The sequence below is a fragment of the Plodia interpunctella genome, chromosome 14 (assembly GCF_027563975.2).
Source record: "Plodia interpunctella isolate USDA-ARS_2022_Savannah chromosome 14, ilPloInte3.2, whole genome shotgun sequence".
Classification (NCBI taxonomy): Eukaryota; Metazoa; Arthropoda; class Insecta; order Lepidoptera; family Pyralidae; genus Plodia; species Plodia interpunctella.
Window position 1 is genome coordinate 7,418,933 of NC_071307.1, and position 22,513 is coordinate 7,441,445.

Sequence of the window (22,513 nt, forward strand, 5' to 3'; positions counted from 1 at the left end):
TCTTAGGTGTAATCCTCTACAATTCTGTTATAAGCACATTAACTTCTCCGCAGTAAACCCAGGGAGCGTTCGCATAATTCATCACGCATAAAGGTTTTAAACAAACAGCTTAATATGTGGGAGGAGGTGGAATGGCGGAGTTTGCTAACCGGGGTCGTGACGTCGGCAACAAGCGAGGCTGACCCCCTCAGTAGGGGATGGTATTTGAAAAATTGCTGTTTGAATGAGATTACAAGCAATAGAAGTGCGCTTAGAAAATTGTCGGACAGTTGAAACGGTCAGGTTTGCATGGTGTTATTTGCGGTGGTGGTCGCATGCGCGGCGGGCTCCTCGCGCAGCACGGTGTTAGATCGAAGGGTTCGCGTTACGCAGGGCGCATGCGCCACCGCGGCGACTTCGCCTTCTCCGTCGCCGGCCCGCAGTCGCACCGCGCTCCCGTTCGCGACGCAACATGTCGCCAGCTGCCACTTGACGGAGCAACCAGCTCTTGAACACTTGGAAAACAAAAGTGCTAACTCGAGTCGGTTCCACTACTTCTCTCAACCGCAACAGACTCGGGTAAGTCCGTAGCGGGTATCTCGCCCCGCTTGGGTTAGCGATATGAGTGCAGTGTCCAAGGTTAAATTCTGAGTGCTTTTCCCGGATTCCGATCTGGAACGTCAGAAGCGGGGGTGGTAGAGGGCGCTAGTGGGCGCTGTGAGTCATCTCTGCGACACGTTTTCATGGCCGCCCGTTCGATCTCGCGTAGTTTCGTAGGTATTCCTTAGAATTCCGTAAGAACGTTGGGAGTGCAGCGGCCGTGGGGCCTCCACTTTCAACTATACTCCGCGGGCACTCGACCACGACCAATTACAGCACGCGAGCATTGCTTTCAGGAAAACATTCACCATTTTGTACGCGGATCTTGTGCCGTCCAGTGCGTTCGTAAAAACAACGGTTCTCCGATCTTCGTCATGAGAATTTACGATTTTGTGCTCTCCGTGAACAAATTTTGCGATTTGTTGTGTGATTTTATCAATGCTTTGTGAAAGTGTTTTCGAATTGTGTTCAGCGTTGTGTTCGTTTTTTTATTACATAATAGGTACGACGCTAGTGGCGCAGGTATAAATATTTATTTTTGACATATTTAATTGCAATTTACAGTATTGCGGTATTTGATATTTCTGGTATGGATTTCCCGATACACACACTTAATTCTGATTTATTGAGATTGTTATACAATTATACGGTTTTCGTAAATGCTTTCTCGAAAATTAACGTAAATTATTGATTTAGACGCAGTTTATACAATGCAAGTTTAAGTTGAAACATGGGAACCGCTTAGGTTTTAATTAAAATGCATCAAATGTAGAAAAATGTTAATTAGTATGCAATTTGTTAAAACATATTGCAAAGTATATAAACGGATTTTTGGCACGGTACGTATCTAGATCTCGGAAATTATAAACAATTCCACAAAATCTGAAATAACACTGATTAATATCGGAAACTAATCGGGATTAATTTAAAACAGGAGTTGATAACATTGATCGCACGCGCAGCCGCCGCCATATTGCTTTTCGGCTGTCCGTGAATCTAACGGGACATTGGCCAGTGAACTTTTTTACGGAAACATTAGAGCGGTTACATTCCATTGTGGCTTTTTTACTTTTTCTTGTAGCGTTGTTAACAGTAATGTGAGTCGAGGTCAAGTTGCGTTCAAACACTCATGTTTGTTATTTATTTGGTATTAGCTTTTGCCTGCGGCTTTGCCCGCGTAAATTTCCCACGCAAACATATATTTTTCCAAGATGAATGGTACCCTATGTCCTCCTTTAAACTACAGTATGCAAAATTTCAAGAATATTGGTCCAATAGATAGAGCGCGAAGAGGTTACTGTCGCATTTATAATTTTAGTTAGGATTTCTAGTTCCTAATTTGGGATGGGGTTTTTAATTAACTTTCTTACTCCACAGGAGATAGGCCTCCGATTATAGAATTTTCCACTCTTTTCTGTTGTCTGTCACTTCTTGTCAGTCGGTTTTTGTAGGGTTTCAAGTATTAGAACTTCAGCTTTTCGGACCCCGACAAGTCGTTTTTCTCCTAACGGTTAACGGTCAAATACGAATAGTTTCAAGCACGACACGAGCTAACTAACTCCAGTGCTAAAAATAATAATAAATATTTTTAGTACTGATGTTAATTCCAAAGTAAATTAAAATACATAAATTGAGATTTAAAATACCTCGCTATGTTTTTAGAAGCTTTTATAAAACTTGCAATGTAGATATATCTCGGGTGGAATCATGCAGCTCTTTTTTGAAGCAGATTGAGCGGAAATTTTGTACACACGTTTAGTTTGGATGACATTGCATTACGAGTATTATGATAAACATGATCCGATAGTACACCCAGGAATCGCTCCAGACGTGGGACTCCTCAACGGTTTACTGCATTTACAGACATGATTTCTTTGGCAGACATTGAATGCAATATCCCTGACAACAATAAAAGCTTGTTGACATTTTTGTAAACAAAAAAATAATTTATGTTTAGTGTAATGTCTAGTTTAGTCTAGTTTGGTACATTTTCAATGAGTTTTCACCAAGAAATAAATACAATCAACGTTATTACTAAATATACCATTGTCATTGCAGCGATAAGCATGCAAGCAAAGCAAGCAATGACCACCTTATGGTCATTGAAAGTCGTCAGTAGTACGATTGTTATTGAATTAAACCATAAAATAAAACCAACGCAATGGCAAACTCACAGAAGCATATCGAAATTGTAAGGGGTGCAGAGAAAATCGTATTAAATGGCTAATGTTGTCATTATCACTATGGCGACAGGCTATTTTGCCTGTAACACAGACATTTCCAGCAATTCCCAGATTGGTAATTGTTATTGCCTGGAGTCTAGCATTTGAAGCCTCCCACGTGCCGCCATTACTACGCTATCTTTACGGGTTTACTGAATATTCGCTTTATTTTCGTCTTCGCCACTTGGGGTAATTGTAAAATACAAAATTTGGAAGAACTGTAAGTTAATAAAGCAAAGACACAAAGGATAACAGAAAAACACACATAATATATCTCACTGTTATTTTCTTTTTATCTAAAGGATTGACTTATAGAAATGACATAATCAATCAATATATTAGTATCGCAGATATTTCTAATATTTTCTTATTTTTGACCTAACTTTCCTTGTGAAAGGGATTGAATTGATGGGTGTATTTATTTACTTATAGTTGTTCTCTTCTTTCCTCTCAAAGGTTGGCTAGAAGAGATCGATTTAGCTATAAGTCTGCTTTCGCTTTCATTTATGTTGGAATACATAGTTATAACTTACTTACGATTTCTTATGTATGTATAAACCTTCGGGAACAGTGAAAACAGCAAAATCCACAGCGATAAGAAAACTAAGAAACATACACTAGGTATATAGTGATAATGATGTTTCTTCTATAAATGGTGCAATAAAGAATTAATATATTAATCTATCTTTGACAGGCACTGACCGTTCTACCGATGTGCTAAAGGCTGCCATAGAGATCAGGAGCCATGTCGTCGGTGAAGGTAGCGGTGCGCGTGCGCCCGTTCAACTCGCGCGAGATCGCCAGGGAGTGCAAATGCATCATAGAAATGACCGGGAACACCACCAGTGAGTACACAGTTTAATAAACTGCTTTAAATTGTTGCCATGCAGTTCGCCTAACTGTAAACTTAAATACTCGGTAGGTAACGAAGGTTCAATTATTCTAAAATTCCAAAAATTCCTTCGTGAAAAACCTCAGTCAGATTTTTCACAGCCAATAAATCCAAATTAAGCCTAAAATCCCAGTTCCTTCCACCTCTTAGAGCGGGTGCTCGATCATAATGAAGATTGACATTTACGGCGCAGTAAAATGAACTTGCCCTCGCCGACTAATAAACTGCGAATAAAACTGAAACTCCGAAGGTTGATGAGAATTGATCGCATGTACAAGGCTCTTTTCTCCGACGTACAGGAGTGTGTGCGTGGTTAACTCAGATATATCTAAAATTATATATTTTTTTCTTCTTTTCGACTTATTACTGATATATTTATATGTATACGAAAAATAATATTCACTACAATTAATACTGAATTCAATCAGCTTCATCCAACAAAACTTCATAGCACATTTAGCAAAACCAATTTACTGAATTGTGCCAGGTATTTTTTCTTTCTGAATTAAACTAACTTTATTACTCTCAAATTTCATCAATATTTTGTTTGGACAGCAAAAGATAATTTCATCTCGAAAATTCCATAAGAGCGCTGCCAGCAAACTAAATGATTGCTATTTGGAAGGTACCTATCTATTTCGATTCGATACATAATGCAGTGGAAGCAATAAAAGCATTTCGCGACGCGGTTTAACTGCTGACTCATAAACCTTGGAATTTTCCAGAACATTCTTGGAATTGCTGCATTTTCATTATTAATCTAATAAGAAATATGATACTGTTCCTTTTTGTTTTCAAATGAAAAGATTCCAAGTAAACCAATGATTTTAAGACCCAATGTTGAAATGTGAGGTAAAAGTATCTTACTGATTTTTAAGTACGCATATATCTGTAATCTGCAACTCAAAAACTATTCAGGGGGCCTACCATCAACTATAAAATGATTCCAATGCAATTCAGTTCAATTTAGGAACCTAAAATGAATCGCATTCATACTAAAAATTAAGTCGATGGTACGAATTTGCGATGCAGTTCAGTTTAGGTCGTAAAGTTGATCGCGTTAAGAGATGATGGTAAGCCCCCTGATCAAAAATTTTATTTTTGTTCAGTATTTTTGTACATGAACACGAGGTACTTATCTCATACGCTTGGTAAGATAATCACGTTTTTAATTTTCTTTGATTTTCGTGAAGTTACAAATACAAATAAGAATTTACGACTCCAATCCTAACATTATAATGTCACTATAAAGCGTCCTACACGAAGCGCCTAGGGGTGAGGTTGACATGTAAAATATAGGGTCCGGTGTCCCTTCACGCCCTTTAAACTCTAAACTCCACAATTGATTGCCTTGTAAACTGACCCTGACAACTTTATGTTGCTCTGCTGTTACTAAAAATTGAGGGCTTGATAAGGGACTCCTAAAAAGGTTACGGCCAGTCGTAGAGGGTTATAGATTTTTACGTAGTATTGCACAAAACGTTAATGTAAGAGATTATCCATTATATTTAGCGGATTCTGTGCTCCGGCTCTTAACGGCTGCGGAAGAAACGAATAAAATTATTTATTACAATAATAAGTTATTATTTGAATGTCGGTCATTATCTTTGCGCCATACTATTAATAATAGTGTTTTTGTTCTATAGATAATTTCGCTATTAATTTGTTGTCAGAGATACTGAAAATAATAGTCGCTGGAGAAAGTTAGTAAAATTTCGTAATAAATAATCATGAAAAGTTACTTCCTCGTCATAAATCATTCTTAACATGCGATATAAAATTCATACAAAAAACATCCCAAACGGTCGTTAACCCGAACTGGCATATAAATTCAAGTAAGCGTCAAGTAACTCGTGTCCTCACTGAGTGGCGGTGAGCTGTACGACGCGACCGGACGCTATATTTTTTTAATATATGATATTAGGACAAATCACACAAATTGAACTAGTCCCACAGTAAGTTCGGGACTTGTGTTATGGGATACTAACTCAGCCATACTATATTTTATAACAAATACATATATAGATAAACATGCAAGACCCGGGCCAATCAGAAAAAGATAATTTTCCATCATGACCCGACCGGAGATCGAACCCGGGACCTCTCGGTTCAGTGGCAAGAACGTTACCACTGCGGTGGCGCAGTGTATTATGTCATAAATAAAATACGCTGAAAACTGCTAATACGCTGAAACTACTCTGGGTATGACAGATTACGGCTGCAACCATATATGGACTATCGCCCAGTATCTTTCTGATTCATTTCCAAAAAAACTGACGCAAATAGAGACGCTTAAATCCAACTTATGAAATAGGAATTACATGGGACTTTGGCAAGAAAAATATCATATCTCTGGGTATAACACGCGAAGAGAGCATTGGCCATACTTTGGATAAAGTCGTACGCGCCGCGTCGTGCTGCCTTGTCGCATTTGTAGCTTATCTGGGAAGCCTGCTGGGTGAGCATCAAGCAAGCCACGTTTTGCGGCAGCAATTAAGGCTCTTTACAATCTCGCGTGTGTAAGGGCACCCGCTAACGAGATCACCTCGTTAGTATATGTCTAATTAAGAGTATTATGACATATTCTTCATCGAAAACTTGGCTTTTTAGAACTGTTTAATGGAATTAGTGGGAACAAGTATCCTTACAATCTTTCTTACTTTTTGTCTTTATCTCTTTCAAAAATACTACTAGGGCTTTGACATAGGCCGATGAAAAAGTACAATTTTCTTTTCTAAATCACAATGAAAATGTTTACACAAAACTTTGCCATATTTTCAGGTTCATGGTACAATGTTCAGTGACGTCAATTCGGGCATTATACACGAGTAACACGGGGGAAATTTGCATAAATATGTTTCTTTCTATGCTTTTTTGTGTAGAGGGGACGTGAGGCTTGCTTTTTGTTATTCAGAACGAAATAATTAATTGTGGGAAAAATATAAACATATTTTGTCCGCAATTAATTATTTCGTTCGGATAAATGTTTTGACAATTACATTTATTAAAAGGCGAGAATGTGTATCGAAGAGAAAGAAAATTTCGGTTGACTGAAAGAAAAATGAATGAGTTTGGCGCTGCCTTAAGTTTCTCTTTAATTTCTGTACTGTTTTATGTATTTTGTTATGTGCATTAAGTTATTTCAAACAAACAAATAAAATTACTCTAACAAGTGCTGCAAGAGTTTAACCAATTGTTTCTAATATGTGGAAATATTACAGTTAATTTGAATGAAATACGATAAAAAGTATGACGATATTACGTAAGTACCATCTCCCCACTCCCCGTTATATTAATGGACGTTTCAAATATGACGCACTTAATGACGCCACGGTTTAAGGAGGGACATTAGACAGAATACAGAATATACAGTAATGTCGTAGTCATGTTAACATGCTAACTATATATGGGATTTCGAATTGAGGTTTATTTGTTATGCTTTCAAACCTTAAATGCGAATGTTTAGAGATACGTGAGAGGATGTTTGTTATTAATCATGCAAAATCTGGATGGAAACTTTTTGGTACACGAATAAAGGTATTTTTTGGTATGGAGCACAAAGGGTACTAAAAAGGGGTAAAATTTTTATAGGAGTGATGCGCCAGAGCGCAGCTTGTAATACATTTTCACCGTCTCGATCGAAAGCATCACTAATAAGATTCCTAAATGTATGGCAAAGATAATTACTAAACTCACTGTCAAGGAAAAAAAATAACACCCCATAGGCTCCGCGTTGGGCGCCATTATACAGTAAACTTGAATGCAAACGCATATAACGACATATAATAACTAAATAAAATATGTTTTATTAAATCTTTTTATTTCAGTTAACTTTATTTGCAAAATTATCATGTCATATTGAGTTTACAAAATAACAATGGCAGCCCAGCGCGAAGGATGCTTTGTGGTAAGACCCGTGTTACATAAACTAAAATTCGTATTGTCTCCAGGGGGCGGGACAGTACTTAATATAGAGTAATAGTATCATCACGATCAGCATGAAAATCTCAGTATCCAAATTGGTTACCATTCACATCTTCTGCTCTTAAAAGTTCGATACCGCAACCCTTCAATACTCCACCTGGGCATTTTGCAACCATCGCGTTACCGTCTAGTGAAAGCCGCAATGCGCCCCGATGGGCCATAAACCCTATAATGCCCCATAAACCTTGCCCATGGGCGCCCTACGGCCCTCGTAAATCTCCGGGCGGCCTCGGGTCTCTCACGGTCTGCACTCGATTTGATTAAATGAAGAGCTATTGAATGTCTTATCAATCCGTCATGCTGTGCTCTGCCCTACCTTTCAATATATTTTTTGTCATAGTTTTGGATGATGACGGAATGATCTAGAAGGCAAAGGGAAACCATAGCCAAAGACACAAATCTAGGCCAAAAATAAATATTTTGTTTGTGTAATATTTGTGGTGATCTGATTAGTACTAACTAGGTACGTAACAGTTAGCTGACATATCAATAATTAGGCCCTAGATGAATTTTTGCTCTGTTCGTTTTTAATAGCTGTGCTATAACTAAATAAAATATTGTGCCAGTAAACGAAAAATCAATAATTTCCTAAAGTTAGCTATTTTCGACACCAAACCTTTTAGAAATATCATTCCCCTTCGATACGATAGGAACATTAACAATAATATGATCGAAATTCTGATAAATGGATTGTTCCTATTCATGCATGGTTTTTATGTAGATTATTTTTTTGGTTTATTAAATCATATCATAGTTGTTATTTTCTTGATATGATTTACGTAATAATCCAGTGATAAATATTACAAATATCCTTTACCATGACTAATTCTCTAGTATTTACCAGTGACGATAATAAATAGTTCGTGTGGACGAACAATAAATTTATTATTTTTGTCCTTCCGTGTCAGTCTCAAGAGCCACTGCTGTAATTACTACGTTTCACACTTGGTTTAACGATTTTACATAAATGTTCCATGTCCTGTCATTATTCCGATAAATTAAACACAAAGGTCGGACATAAACAATGTTTTTTTTTCTTTTTGTTGATTTATGACATAAACACATGAATTATGAATGAATTTAATTAAAAAATATATTTAGAACTTGATTTTTTAATGATTTCAAAGAAGTACGGGGTTTTCTATATGATACAATGCTAAGAAATACTGGTATGCGTAACTTATAATATTTAAAAAGAAAAATAAATGTTTTGCCAATCAAAATTACTTCCGTTGTAAATTGATTTTTTTCTAGTAGACAAACTTGACTCCGTGTACAACGATGCTTACAGTCTTCTTTTATATTTCAAGAAAAATAACAATAAATCTATATAGTCTTATCTATATCTATAGAAGTTTTGATTTTGCCAGATATACATCAGCTGCAAAAGTAGCCTCTCTATTATTCAATTAAATATATAAATTAATTAATAATCTTATATTCATTATCAAAGTGTTGACCTGACCAACGTAGGCGTCGTTAGGACGTCGTAATTAAAAGTTCCCTTCCCGATTTTTCTCACCATCGCCCGCTCTTAAATCGCCGTGCTTTGACCTCTTCTGCGCCATTGTGTTCGCTCATTCACTGCGAATGCTCGTCGAGCAATTCGCAAGCCTGAATGGGCTTTGTTTCGGTGTAATGATGGAAAATAATTGGGGCTCGCGAGGTGGTTGGCAAAATGCGCGAAAATGGCCAGCGATTACGACAAAGCAGTTACTCTAGATAGACCTGTTTATAATAATTTAAATTTAATTTGACTTGTCAAAGTCGGAAGTATTTATTTTGGAATTAAACCTTCACAGACACTTTTTCACGTCAAATTTTATATTATACATATAATAATTTCTCAAAAAGATACAAAATATGTGCATTTCGGAACGACCACTGCCGAAAAGAAATTCCGAAAGTAAGTAAACAGTGTTGGTCCCTGTCATAGACAATACAAATTATTTTTCTTTTACCTATGGTCTCTATCATGCCAGAAGTGCTTACCTAATGGTAAGCCATTCAATTTTATGTATGAAACAATAATTTGTTTCTTAGATAAAATTTCAATTGTCAAATTAATTAATATTAGTTAAGTAATTTGACTATGTAGCCTAATTTTTGGAATGTCTATTCATGTAGTATATTTTAAACGATATTCGTTCTGAACGGTACTACTCATACAAAACTATATATAACAGAACATCGCTTCGGTTACAGTGAGTAGGTACCTATATAGAGAGTTTAACGTTGCGTAAGGGACATAGTAGAGTGAGGAGAAAATAAGTGAGACATTTTCACACGTCACGAGCACAATTAAACAATACTATAACGACTTGAAAATTCTAGAAATGTGCGAATAGGTGCAATTGTTCCCTAGTCTGCTTTCAATGTCACGTTCACGTTTCCTTTGTCCATTGACAACCCTTTGTGCACCGACCTTCAAACTTATAGGTATTCCTACGACACGTGTTTTCCTATTTGAGCACCGTTCTTTGGCCTCTGATATTCTTGTTATTTTCTTAGTCATAAACCATCGGAGCTCAGGGACCGCTATTGGCAGATTTGCTGAGAAAACGACAAAGCGACAAAGGAATTTATTATTTAATAGCAATAGAGCTGACTTTCGCTCCTTCGGAAAGTTTGATACGTGTACTATCTGTAAAGGTGTGCGCTAACTAGTTATCATTCACCGATCGATAATGTCATTGGCCAAAAAAACCATACTAGTATATAGTTCGGGTGATTTTTTTGACATGAGTGTATTGGTATATTACAACTTGCGAAAATGTACTCGGATTGTACTTTTATTTCCGAAGGTCTTTGAGTTATGAAAGAAAGGAGTTATCATTGTGTTTTCTTTAAAAAAATATGTGCCATGTAAATCTATGCAACACTTGCGAAACATAACGTAACAATTTTAAAGCTATCTGTACGACATGTTACATTTAGGTGATTTAGGTTATCTTAAACTTTAACAGCAAGCGGTGAAACAGGCCCTTAATTAACTTTAAATAAATCAGTAAATATTCTGAAATCGCATACCGCTTGCTTAACGCTCGCAAGGTTCTCAAAGGCGACGCGGCGGCGGCGACGCGGGTCGATACGGCGCGACGCTGCGTTCGCGACAAATGTATGTGTTCAGCCTCTATCTACACTTTGTTCTATTTTTAGAGGCTATGAAATATTAAAATAATACTAAAATTCATATCTTCATGTATTTTATTTGTATTGTATCTATCTTTTGGTTTAATTTTTATAACACCACCATTTTGTTATCTATTTGGTTTGACGGGCAGAAAATGCCGTATGACTTTAAGTTGTCAATTTGATGGTATGGCATGGTTAAGCAATGAAACTTAAAAAAAATGGTTAAAAATGACTTGGGGAAAACGTTGCTAGATACTTGTGGTATATTAAAATAAGCGATATTTGTATATTTATGTGAATACAAAACCTATATTTTTTGTTTCAGTCATACAAAATCCGAAGGCACCTCCCGGCACAAAAGACAGCGCGAAAAGCTTCAATTTTGATTTCTCCTATTGGTCGCACAACGTAAGTATTTTTTAATATCTCTTACCGATAAGAAAATATTAAATAGTATATTCTCTGGACAGCTATCCGAACATGCTTCGTTTAAAAATATACTCTTAATGTAGAAAAATAATGACTGCATAGAAATAAAACTCACATGCTTTAAAATCGCAGAAGTCTATATTAATGCCTTGTTATGATTTACAAAACTGCTGGGATTTTAAACAACTGTTTATATCTAAATATAACTATATTTAATATAAAACGGAAGACAATTTCCCGGAGAGCCGTGTTCCCCATTACCCCGGGGAGGGTCGGTAATGGAAGTCTGTCTGTCATTATTGGTTTTGCTTCGATTTCCTCGAACGAGGATGCAACGGCTAAATTAACTTTCTTGTCAGGAAGCACGTCTGTCTGCTGAATAAGTTTGGTTCTATTAACTTTTCATAGGAAATACTTACACTAATGACATTTCCACGAATAGAAAATACGCGCGCTACTACGCTAATAACTTCCTAGAAAATAAAAATATTGAAAGTGTCTAGCCATGTCAATTTAGTTATTTATGAATTAAATAAATATTATTTACTTGGAAAAAATATCATGTATGTATTAGTGTAATAATAGTTATCATGTTATTGTAATCATATATTTAGTAAAGTAGCTACTATACTTAGTTATATAATACTTCATCTATGCAATATTTTTGAGAATTTTTATACAATTTAAAATTTGTCATGAAAAGTGCATGTAAAGGTCTAATTTCTGAATAAATATCAAAATATTAACTAATGAAATCGTTGAACGCATAAGTTATTAGGGAGAGGGTGGTATACATATTTGGGTCTTAATAGAATTTTGACGTTCTTTTCCATGTTATTAACATAAACACAATAAAGCCTTATTCATCATGGCAACATCGTTAAGAGGCCGTCGTCGCTTGACTGATGGGCTGAGGTAATAAGATTTCCCACCAATAGCGCGTTCCCGCGTTTTCGATCGCCGCCATATTGGAATTAGCCGCACGCGATTATCGGATTATAGGTCTACAAGCTCTATGGTTTCAGCATTGTGTGGCTTATGGCTGTTTAGTTTTGGAAAAGGATTTTGCTAAGCTTGATGATTTTAATTTGATACAAAGGGAAGTAAATGTGTAAGAATATGATAAACGACTTGACTTACATAAACTTAGGCAGGGTATAGTCACCAGTCATATATTTACCGAAATATATTTAAAAATCGCCTCTATAACCGCCGCGTAAAGGTTCTGAAAAAAGTATCGAATGTAAAAGAAAGATTACAGAGATAGTACTTACCTCTACTATTTTTGTAGCAATAATACAATGGCCATATTATTGGGTTTCAATATATACAAATCTCTTAGAAACATTGTTTTTTTGATAACTAAGACAACCTTAGACCAAAGTCGCCAAATTTAGGATTCAATACGAAACCTGTAATTACAATTCAAACCCATGTCCGATTACGTGAACCATTTCCCTATAAATTGCAATACAAAGCCGTGGTTTCAGTCTGCTTCTATCAACTATGTCTGTCTACAGTTTTACCACAATACTGGCCACAATTTCCAATCGGTGTAATCAACGTTGAAATGACCATTTCAAATTTCGAACGATTTGTGGCTTTTGCTTCTATTGGTCTGTAATCAGTAAAATGTTTAAACTCTAGGTACCCTGTAACTACGTAATATTGATCATCCAAATGAAGTATTGGTGTTCAGGTACAATAAAAGTTTAAAGATTGATTGATTGATATTATTTATTATTTTAATAGCTTATAGACATTTTATCATATATATGTAAGTATTTAAATATATATTGATGTATAATTAAATGGATGGATTTAAATTAAATCCATCCAATTAAATAAAACATTTTAAAATACTGATTCGTAAATTATATTTTCGACTGAACATTTCTCAAGGGAGACCGAGTCACATCGAAATAATCTACAATCTAAAGCTGGACATTATATTTTTGGAAGTCATTGACCAAAATATAAATGCCAACAAGTGATTTGTTTAAATTAACTTGGAAGCAACAAGCTTGGGCTTAATTTGCAATTTTAACGAGAGAGTTTCGGGAATCGGAACGTAGGTATTCAAATTTATTCTGCTGCCACGTCGAGGGACGAGATTTTATGTTAATAATATTAATTCTAATTTTAATTTAATGGTAATGTTTCCTCTTATAACCATAAATGTTTTCTTTATATTAATATTGTAACAGTTACGGTCTTTGTAGAAATTTAACCGCCGACTGGCAACGACGCCGTTGAAACAATCGCAATAGATCTGCATTCTATTTAATTCATTAATAAAAAAAATACCTAAAATCTCTAAACAGATTATAGTAAGGTTTTATCCCACCAAAAACATTTTCATGTCAAAATGTTGCAATTTGCTTCACAAACTCTACACTTTGGTCAAAATGTATGAAAAAGTGGTCAGATCTCATGTAGAGCCAAAATTTTTAATAACTAACTTCGCCCTAACTTTGCCAGACCTAACTTCACATACTCTACATTCTAGTTAAAACGTGTAGCATGGCCATTTTGCTACCGTCACGTAAATATAGTATATATTAGATGCTATAGTTTTGGAGTTGCCAAAACTATCCCTCCGGAACGATCGGTCTACTATGTTTCCATTCCGGCTTTGACGCTCCGAAGCCCAGGTTCAGATTGAGATAACTTTCATATTTTAAATTAACTTTGATTGGCAGTTCTATCTTTCTAGATCACAATTTTGTGCCATTTGTAAACATAAACCTTAGTGTGATGTAAAAGCATATATACTTTAATATATTTATTTATTTATATTTTTTTTTGTTTGCAGCCCAATGACCCCGAATTCTCCTCCCAAGTTATGGTGTATAAGGACATCGGCGAGGAGATGCTTCAACATGCTTTTGATGGTAAGGATCCATAGATTCTCTTTTTACTTTTAAACTGTAACTCCATTGTTACAAAATGTAATATACTAAACAGATCAAACAGTTACAGGAATTAATTAAAAAAATCTTTTTAATTACGTTAACATATAGGTTAGCTACTAGATATTATTTTTAGCTTGGTTAAGTAAATGCTGGGATGAATGTTATCATTTCAAAAACAAAACGCATACAAGTGAAAAGCCATTTTCTTTAATTAGAGCCGTTTTTCGATTCGTCCCTATAGCTATATAGCTTCGGAGCCCAGGATCCGCTAGTTAATTATATGTATAGCATTAAAGTACTAGCTTGCCATTGCCTTGCTTTACATTGCCTGCGACTTCGTCCGCAGTACATAAAAGGTACATGTGACTCCTGAAGGTTAGTTTATCTTTGAGCAAATATTTATCAAAATGCAACTCAAAAACAAAAAACGTAAATATTTGTTTCTTTTTATGTTATTAGTGTGGATAGTATGTATTACAATAATAGAGACTTACGATTGTATCAATTCACATAACATAATAATTATGCGTATTTTGCTCTTCAAATTTCCATTTGAATCATACTTTCACAGTTGCCACGTAATATGTCGTAATTCTCGTTAGATATTATGCAAACATCAAACTGAGGGGTTAGTGTGGGCTTGCATTTCACTTCTCACCACCGAATCGATTCGAAGTTCGCCGCAGCGAACCAATCACATTGCAGTGTGGTTGTCGTTGCGTCACAATGGCTCAACCCGCACTTCGCCCACTAAGATGATATTACAGATAAACGTAAATATACTGACGTGCTAGTGAAAAAGAAAACAACTGTATTTCATACAATCTCTTTCTAATAAGAGAGTGTTCCCAAAAACACCCGCGGCTGTGACGTGTCATAGCCCTAGGTACGCTTGAAAAATTAACATAAAACTATTGACTATTCGTTTGACTGGTATACGATGTACAGTCAACAGCACATCAACCTACCCAAATTACCACGCCATAGAGATTCATGCAGGGTAACTTGGTGTGCTGCCGACTGTACTGCTATCTTACCAGTATTATAAATGCGAAAATTTATGAGGGTGCATGTGTGTGTATGTGTGTTACTCACGCAAAATCCACTAGACAGATTGTTATGAAATTTAGTACACGCGTAGAATATAACCTGGAATAACACATAGGGCACTTTTTATGACGAAATTCCGGGAAGAATTCGCGGGTCGCAGCTATATTATAATTCCATCGTCGACTGGACTACATTAATGACTTTTAAAGGCCAGTCCTGCGACGACCTTAATTTTATAGTTTTGTTCCTGGACAGCGGTGATTACTTACCATCGGGTGACGGGTGACCCGCTTACTCGTTTTCCGCCGTATTCCATATAAAATACTACTATTATTTTGTAGGCATATGCACTATTGAATATTTATAGGTACTGAAAATACACGTGATTTTGGACGGTGGAGGGGTTAGTCTTAAACCTCACGACGTATCAGCAAGGTTGGGATTAGAAATGCTAAAAAACATCACGTGATTAATGGACGAACCTTTAGTTTAAAAATCGTCTAAAACAAAGGATCGATTACTATGATTACTGCTGGTTTTATAGCGCTAGTAAAATCGTAACATGAATCATATAGTCGATTATGAAAGAGCGGTAATAAAATCGTAATTCACGCGTAACAGACAACCTACTTACCTCATTATTTATGTATTTGCATTGAAATTACCACTACCGGAGGTTTAAGGTTGGTGCACACCTAAGGGGTAATGCGTGGCGGTGAGCGTTTATCGTATGGAATTGTAACGCTAGTCACAATTCCATACACTTAACGATTTCGCTACGCACTACTTATTCGGTCTGCACCTGCCTTTAAGCGAGGCGTGTCTAAGAATTGCAATCAAAACATAATTCTAGTAAATATTGTATCAAATAAGACGACGTTTGAAATATTTTTTTTTACCAGTAGGAATCTTCATTATTGAGTAACCCCTAGGGCCTAGAGGCCGATTAAAAAGTACGCTACGTTATTGACGTATGAGGGTTCTTAAGAACTCAAGGGATAATAACATATCTAGGGTGCCGAGGTATGTCCTATGTATGTATGTCCTACACAGCTACACACACACACACACACACACACACAGTGTAAAATATGTCTTACAAATATTTACCCTTAATTCCGGTCTTTTTGGTAGACATTTGATAAATGGAGTAGCCTATGTTTGATCTAGGATCATGGCTACCAAATTTCATCAAAATAGATTCAGTGGTTTGGCTGGACACATTTCGATTATTCCGATTGGTTTCAACTGTATATTTTGTTACAGGGTACAACATATGCATATTCGCGTACGGACAGACCGGCGCGGGCAAGTCTTACACGATGATGGGGCGAGGCGAGGAGGGACAGGAAGGTATCATACCTCAGATCTGCCAAGACCTGTTCCGCCGCATCAGGCAGACCACTTCTGATGACCTGAAATACTCGGTGAGATATTATATATGTCTATTATTATAAAACAATCTATAATTTCCATTGATATCCTAACATAAAGTTTTTACTTTTTTAATTTCAATTAATGCACAGTTATAAAGACACGTTCACCATGTACTATGTAGGTAACGATGGTAACTACACCTAGTTTTAAGACATTTTTATAACCATTTGTTAACCCAAATAAATAACATAAATAAAAACCTTTTTTATCTAAATTTAAATAATATTGATCTTGTTCTGTGTATCAAGAAATTTTTTTTTTATTTTATTTTTATTTTGTAGACGCAACAGAGCTATGTACATACTAAGTTACTATGTTTTGTTTAGTTTGTGTTTCATAACGAAATCTTTCGGTTTGGTGTGCAAAAATGTAGAACAAAAAAAATATATATATAACAATATATATATAAATAAAACAATTGCAGAAATACAGGACAAGTCTATACAGAGATAATAGCACTAGACGTCATGATGTACATATATGGTAAATAATTTATATTACATATTTACAATCAGGTGGAAGTGTCCTACATGGAAATTTATTGCGAGCGGGTCCGCGATCTGCTGAACCCTAAAAACAAAGGGAATCTTCGAGTCCGTGAGCACCCTGCCCTTGGCCCTTATGTGGAGGACCTGAGCAAATTAGCCGTCACCTCCTTCCAAGATATTAACGACCTTATCGACGAGGGCAATAAAGCCAGGTCAGTACAAAGCCACAACTACACTAGGGAACATTTGACTCGCAACATATATATGTTTCCTCTTCATTACAATTTGCATGTGTGAGATGGACTGTGTGCTATTTCATTCGAATCAATGCGTGAGATATAGCCATATGTTGCACGTAAAATGCTGCCTATAAATTCATAGCTTAAAGATAAGTGTATAAAGTATACAGTACTAGCTGCCCTCCGGGGTTCACTCCCGTGGGAATTTCGGAATAAATAGTAATATATGTATGTGCTATATCAGGTAACGACGTGGTGGATCCTTAAAACTTATCTTGGCGTCAAAAAATTTGGAGAATTGACTGACATATGTGGGAAATGACAAAGAACACGGCGTAGTGACAAACATGTGCACCTTTGTATATTGTAATATATCAGTATTTCGTGTTGCCAAACTATTGTCTATGATACAGAACGGTGGCTGCGACTAACATGAACGAGACATCGTCGCGTTCTCACGCAGTCTTCACCATATTCTTCACACAGCAGCGCCATGACGTCACTACAAACTTGACCTCCGAAAAGGTACGCTTTCCACTTCACTTTCACAATTATAGTTATCTCAAACAAATTTTTAATGCTTGCTGAACGTAGGTACTCGTGGCCTTCCAAATATATCGATATCTCTAAAATCCATATTAGTGGTTTTCAATAAATATTGGGCTGGGTTCGTACGATACGCCAGGCGTATTTCTCACATGGAATATCTTAATTAGTAATTACTTTGGTTTGTCCTTAATAGTAGAAATATGGTGAGGCTAGTATGAATGTTTTTGCAAATGCAAGAACGTAATATATGTATTATATATTAGGACATAAATTAGCCTTTATGTTCTCTTAATTATTTTAAGATTTTTTTCGGTGCACAGTTTTGCAAAAATTCGCGCTAGTCCCACGATTCTTATGACACGCCAGGCATGTTTCACAATTGTTGAACAAGTGAGAAACAAGTCTGGCGTTCAATACTAATTACTACGGCAGGTGTCAAAGATATCCCTAGTGGACCTGGCGGGGTCCGAGCGCGCGGACTCCACGGGCGCGAAGGGCACGCGTCTCAAAGAGGGCGCTAACATCAACAAATCTCTCACGACCTTGGGAAAGGTCATATCGGCCCTGGCTGAGATTGTAAGTACTGGTATTGATATGTTTGTTTAGTAGCATTTAGAATTTGCATTTCAAAAATAATATATCCAGTTGCAATTAAACAAAGCTACATCGGGCGTCTACACGAAAAAAAATTTGGGTATAATTATGATATTTTGTATGTCGCTATGTCACTATATAAGTAAAGCATTATAAGGATGAAAACGATTTACTCGTGAGTTGTCTTCTGAGTTTGTTGACTAAGTTTCTATTTGTGTTTGAGTCCAAAATGACTCGACTGATTTAATTCAGTGAGGCTTCATTGGTATCCAGATTTTACCTCTGATTTTAGATTAAATAGAATATGTACATTTTCTTTATACCAGTAAAAGTTTTTATAGGCTATTTGTGATGTTGATTTTTTTCCTTTTAATCATTCATTCAAAGACACGTTATCGACCAATCCACACATTATACATATTTGATATTTTCAGTAGTACTTACATCGTTTTTCTTTACACATCAAATACGTACTTGATGCTAAATAACACACTTCAAATTTAGTTCTATGACCTACCAACACATTCTTTCATACAATTTTTCAGTGATATTTTCACATTATTTTGTCATTATTTTGATTTCACTTATATCCATGTATATTTATAAAATTTCGACTCATATTTGACCACTTATTTTCACTGCCTTTCTTATATTTGGAAATTTCTAGTCGGTAAGTATGTTTGTATTATCAAAGGTTTTCATTTAAAACTTTATCCTTGATACACACATTTTGTAAATAAATAATATCATTTTAATTTTATATTACACTTGTTTTTCTTATATTTTGACCACACATTCTTCTTTTCATCAGTCACCAGAGAGCATCGAATCATACATACCACGATGTTCATATTTCTAATCATTAACCAGGCGTCCAAGAGCAAGAAATCGAAGAAAGCCGACTTCATTCCATACCGTGACTCTGTCTTGACCTGGCTGCTTCGGGAGAACCTCGGAGGAAATTCCAAGACAGCTATGATCGCGGCCATATCGCCAGCGGATATTAACTTTGACGAAACGCTCAGCACACTACGGTAAGTGAATTTGAATTTTCGTGGGGCAACAAAATCGGTTAGGACATGGCTAAACACTGTATCGGACGTTACAGTGTTATGTCGCATTATCAAATTTTGCCTTAACCCTGTATCGATGGATAGTTATGACTGTTTTTCACTATATATAAAATATTAAACGAAAAATGAGATAAATTGGAGGATCGAAGGATAAGTAAATGAGTTTCGAACCGTTGGTCTGATGTATGTAAAATCTGTCAATAGAATTTTTAAGTTCGTGAGACATCAAAATCGGCTAAGTCGTTTTCGAAATATTCACAATTTTGTAAAATCTCATCAAAATTTATTGTGATCGCGAAGTCTACGTTCGCGGCGAACAACTAGTATTTCGTTACTTTTTTAAATCATAGAAATTTCTAGAAAGAAAAAATTTCTGGAAAGTATCTGAACAGTTTACAAACCTGTCACAGGTTGTATTATGGCATATTGACATTGTTTGAATTATAGTAGATTCAAGTCCCAATTGGCCGTGGCTGGATGGACGAGACGGAGGTCTTTTCCACATGAATAAAAAAAAAATACCCAAAAAATATAGTTTAGTAGGCACATTCTTTTACAACTTCATAAAAATTTACAGATACGCCGACCGTGCCAAACAGATTGTATGCAAGGCCGTGGTCAACGAAGACGCAAACGCGAAACTCATTCGCGAGCTCAAAGAGGAGATTCTTAAACTTCGAGAGCTTCTCAAGGCTGAGGGCATCGAGGTTGAAGAAGGTATGTATATACATTTAAACCTCTGTGTAGCCTTAACCACGCCTAATGGCCGATATTTTAATTGATTTTCATTTGTATGTTAATCCGAAGTAATCATGGCAATCATGCAAGATATTGAGTTTTTTATTAATGAGATAGTTTAGGTAAATGTTTTTGTAAATATGTGTTTGTATATTTTTAATGTTCTTGCCCTTCGTTTAAATTAGATTACGTCTTCAAGTATTAATTGGTGATTTGTTAGTACTATTTTTAAGAAGGCAACTTTTATTTTGTTTTGTTAATTTGATCACATAGGTAAGGTATATAATTAATTCTACGCATGATTTGTATCAAGTAATCAATTGATCTGTCGGCCCCGGGCAAAGACTGCGTTGTGCCCCATGTCTAGGTTGTTTAGTCGTCATGTGACCGGATAGCGCGTCTTGTGACTGTGTGCATAGTGGTTAACAAGCTAGTCGAAACGCCACAACGTTTTTCTGTCCTTCTTTATACTAAAACTTAACTTTTGTTTCCAAAACCAACACGAACTAGGACCAGATGGTAGAGTCGTTTATGAAAAGAAAGAATCGACTGCCAGTAAGTAATAAGTGAATTAAATAAAGAGGCTTGCGCATTCTGCATATGTACACCCCACCTGTACGCTTGGCCTCCATCTTGATTAGGGTTGCCAGATGTCAAAAACTTATTATTTGATGGAAACATTTGGAAACTTCTCTGGCAACCCCTCACAGAATAAAAAAAAACGAGCAATTTATTTTGCACCCTTGTCCAGAGCTTGTGGCGTTCGTAGGCAATATAGTTAAATATATATCGTATTCACTTCACTATGATCTACCTACAATGCAACGGAAGGTCGTACAAAAGTATCATAAGTACATACTTTATGCGCTTATATTATTGTATTGGTGTTGGGTATATTTGTAGAGGGGCGGGTTATATACGTACATATTATTTGTAATGTCAAGTTAAATATTTTAAGATTGCCAAGTACATCATTGAATATTATTTAATATATTTTCCAAAAAAATCATGTGTTACATTTTTTGCCCAACGGACGGTCACTGTCGAAGTGTTGATCTTCGGCGTATTGTATTTGGCGATCTTTTATGTATATATTTATATGCTGATCAAAGCATCAATATATGTAATCAAATATTTTTGTAGTAATTTTTATCGTCTTTATATACCTTGTGACTGTGTAATATTTTGGATATGCTGTGTATTTGATTTGCCGTTCGCGCCCATTGAATTAATTGGCATTTAAAATAAAAAAATACGGTAAGCTGGGACTGCGGACATATTATATTTTCTGCAGTATTATAGCTTGACAGCTTGAAGCCTGCATGTTTTCAAATATTGATGTCTACTGTATACATTTATTTTACGTGTCATAGTATATCTACTGATGTATATACTGACAGACACTAGCACTAGCTACCTATATTTAAAAGAAATTGTGTTGTATATTTTAAAAATAATTTTACATTTAGCCTATTTGTTACTCCAGATCTTCAAACTATGTCACTGTCATCTGTCTGTGACTGTCAGGCAACAGCATCCCTACTCGCAATATTATGAATGTCAAAGTGTGTTTGTTTATTTGTTTTTGTCCTTCGTTCACGTCAAAAGCAATGAATTAATGTGATTTTGATGTTGAGATAGTTGGAGTGGCATAGGCTACATTTTGCCGCGGGCGAAACCGCGGGCTAAAGCTAATAGATCTACATAACTAGAAATTAACGACAATGTCAGTGCCATTGGATTCAAATTATTATATTTTGTTTAGGGGATTTACTTCAAAAAATGTACTTACATTTCTATTTAATAAAAATATTTTTCGGACAAACAACAGGAACTGTTTGAAATGAAAATTATAAAAAAAATGTGGCACGTTTTGGTTCCAAAAAAGTTCGTGATCAACCAACGTTATTTCACGTTTATATTATTTATTATCCAGCACATTATAAATATATTTTCAACAACAGCTGAAGAAAACGCTTCGCCGGTCCGCAAGAAGAGTGAGGCAGAAGTGTTGTCGCCCAAACTATCTCGGGCGGCGACCACCATTGCCGAGGAGGCAGTCGACCAATTGCAGGCGTCTGAGAAACTCATTGCCGGTAAGAGAAAACATAATAAATTAACCCGTGAAAATATACATATAGGGCGTGTAACACCCACTAAGAGAAACCACGAGAAATCAACCCGTGAAA

The 22,513-nt window shown here is 35.9% G+C and overlaps 1 protein-coding gene across 15 annotated transcripts in view; it reads left to right on the forward strand.

The window, feature by feature from the left end:
• unc-104 (uncoordinated-104) overlaps positions 1-22,513 on the forward strand; it is a 90,891-nt gene that overhangs the window by 41,685 nt on the left and 26,693 nt on the right. For 9 of the 15 annotated variants that reach the window (XM_053754339.1, XM_053754348.1, XM_053754346.1 and 6 more), the window contains exons 1-12: positions 400-558; positions 3,496-3,646; positions 11,138-11,220; positions 14,057-14,135; positions 16,473-16,633; positions 17,159-17,343; positions 17,784-17,895; positions 18,352-18,495; positions 19,384-19,547; positions 20,164-20,303; positions 20,835-20,879; positions 22,289-22,420. In XM_053754339.1, coding sequence (XP_053610314.1) covers positions 3,547-3,646; positions 11,138-11,220; positions 14,057-14,135; positions 16,473-16,633; positions 17,159-17,343; positions 17,784-17,895; positions 18,352-18,495; positions 19,384-19,547; positions 20,164-20,303; positions 20,835-20,879; positions 22,289-22,420 — 1,345 coding nt within the window. In that variant the 5' untranslated portion in view covers positions 400-558; positions 3,496-3,546. Of the gene's footprint in view, positions 1-399; positions 559-878; positions 1,102-3,495; positions 3,647-11,137; positions 11,221-14,056; positions 14,136-16,472; positions 16,634-17,158; positions 17,344-17,783; positions 17,896-18,351; positions 18,496-19,383; positions 19,548-20,163; positions 20,304-20,834; positions 20,880-22,288; positions 22,421-22,513 lie in introns of those variants that run through there. The other 6 variants (XM_053754341.1, XM_053754340.1, XM_053754342.1 and 3 more) reach the window with 4 other exon arrangements.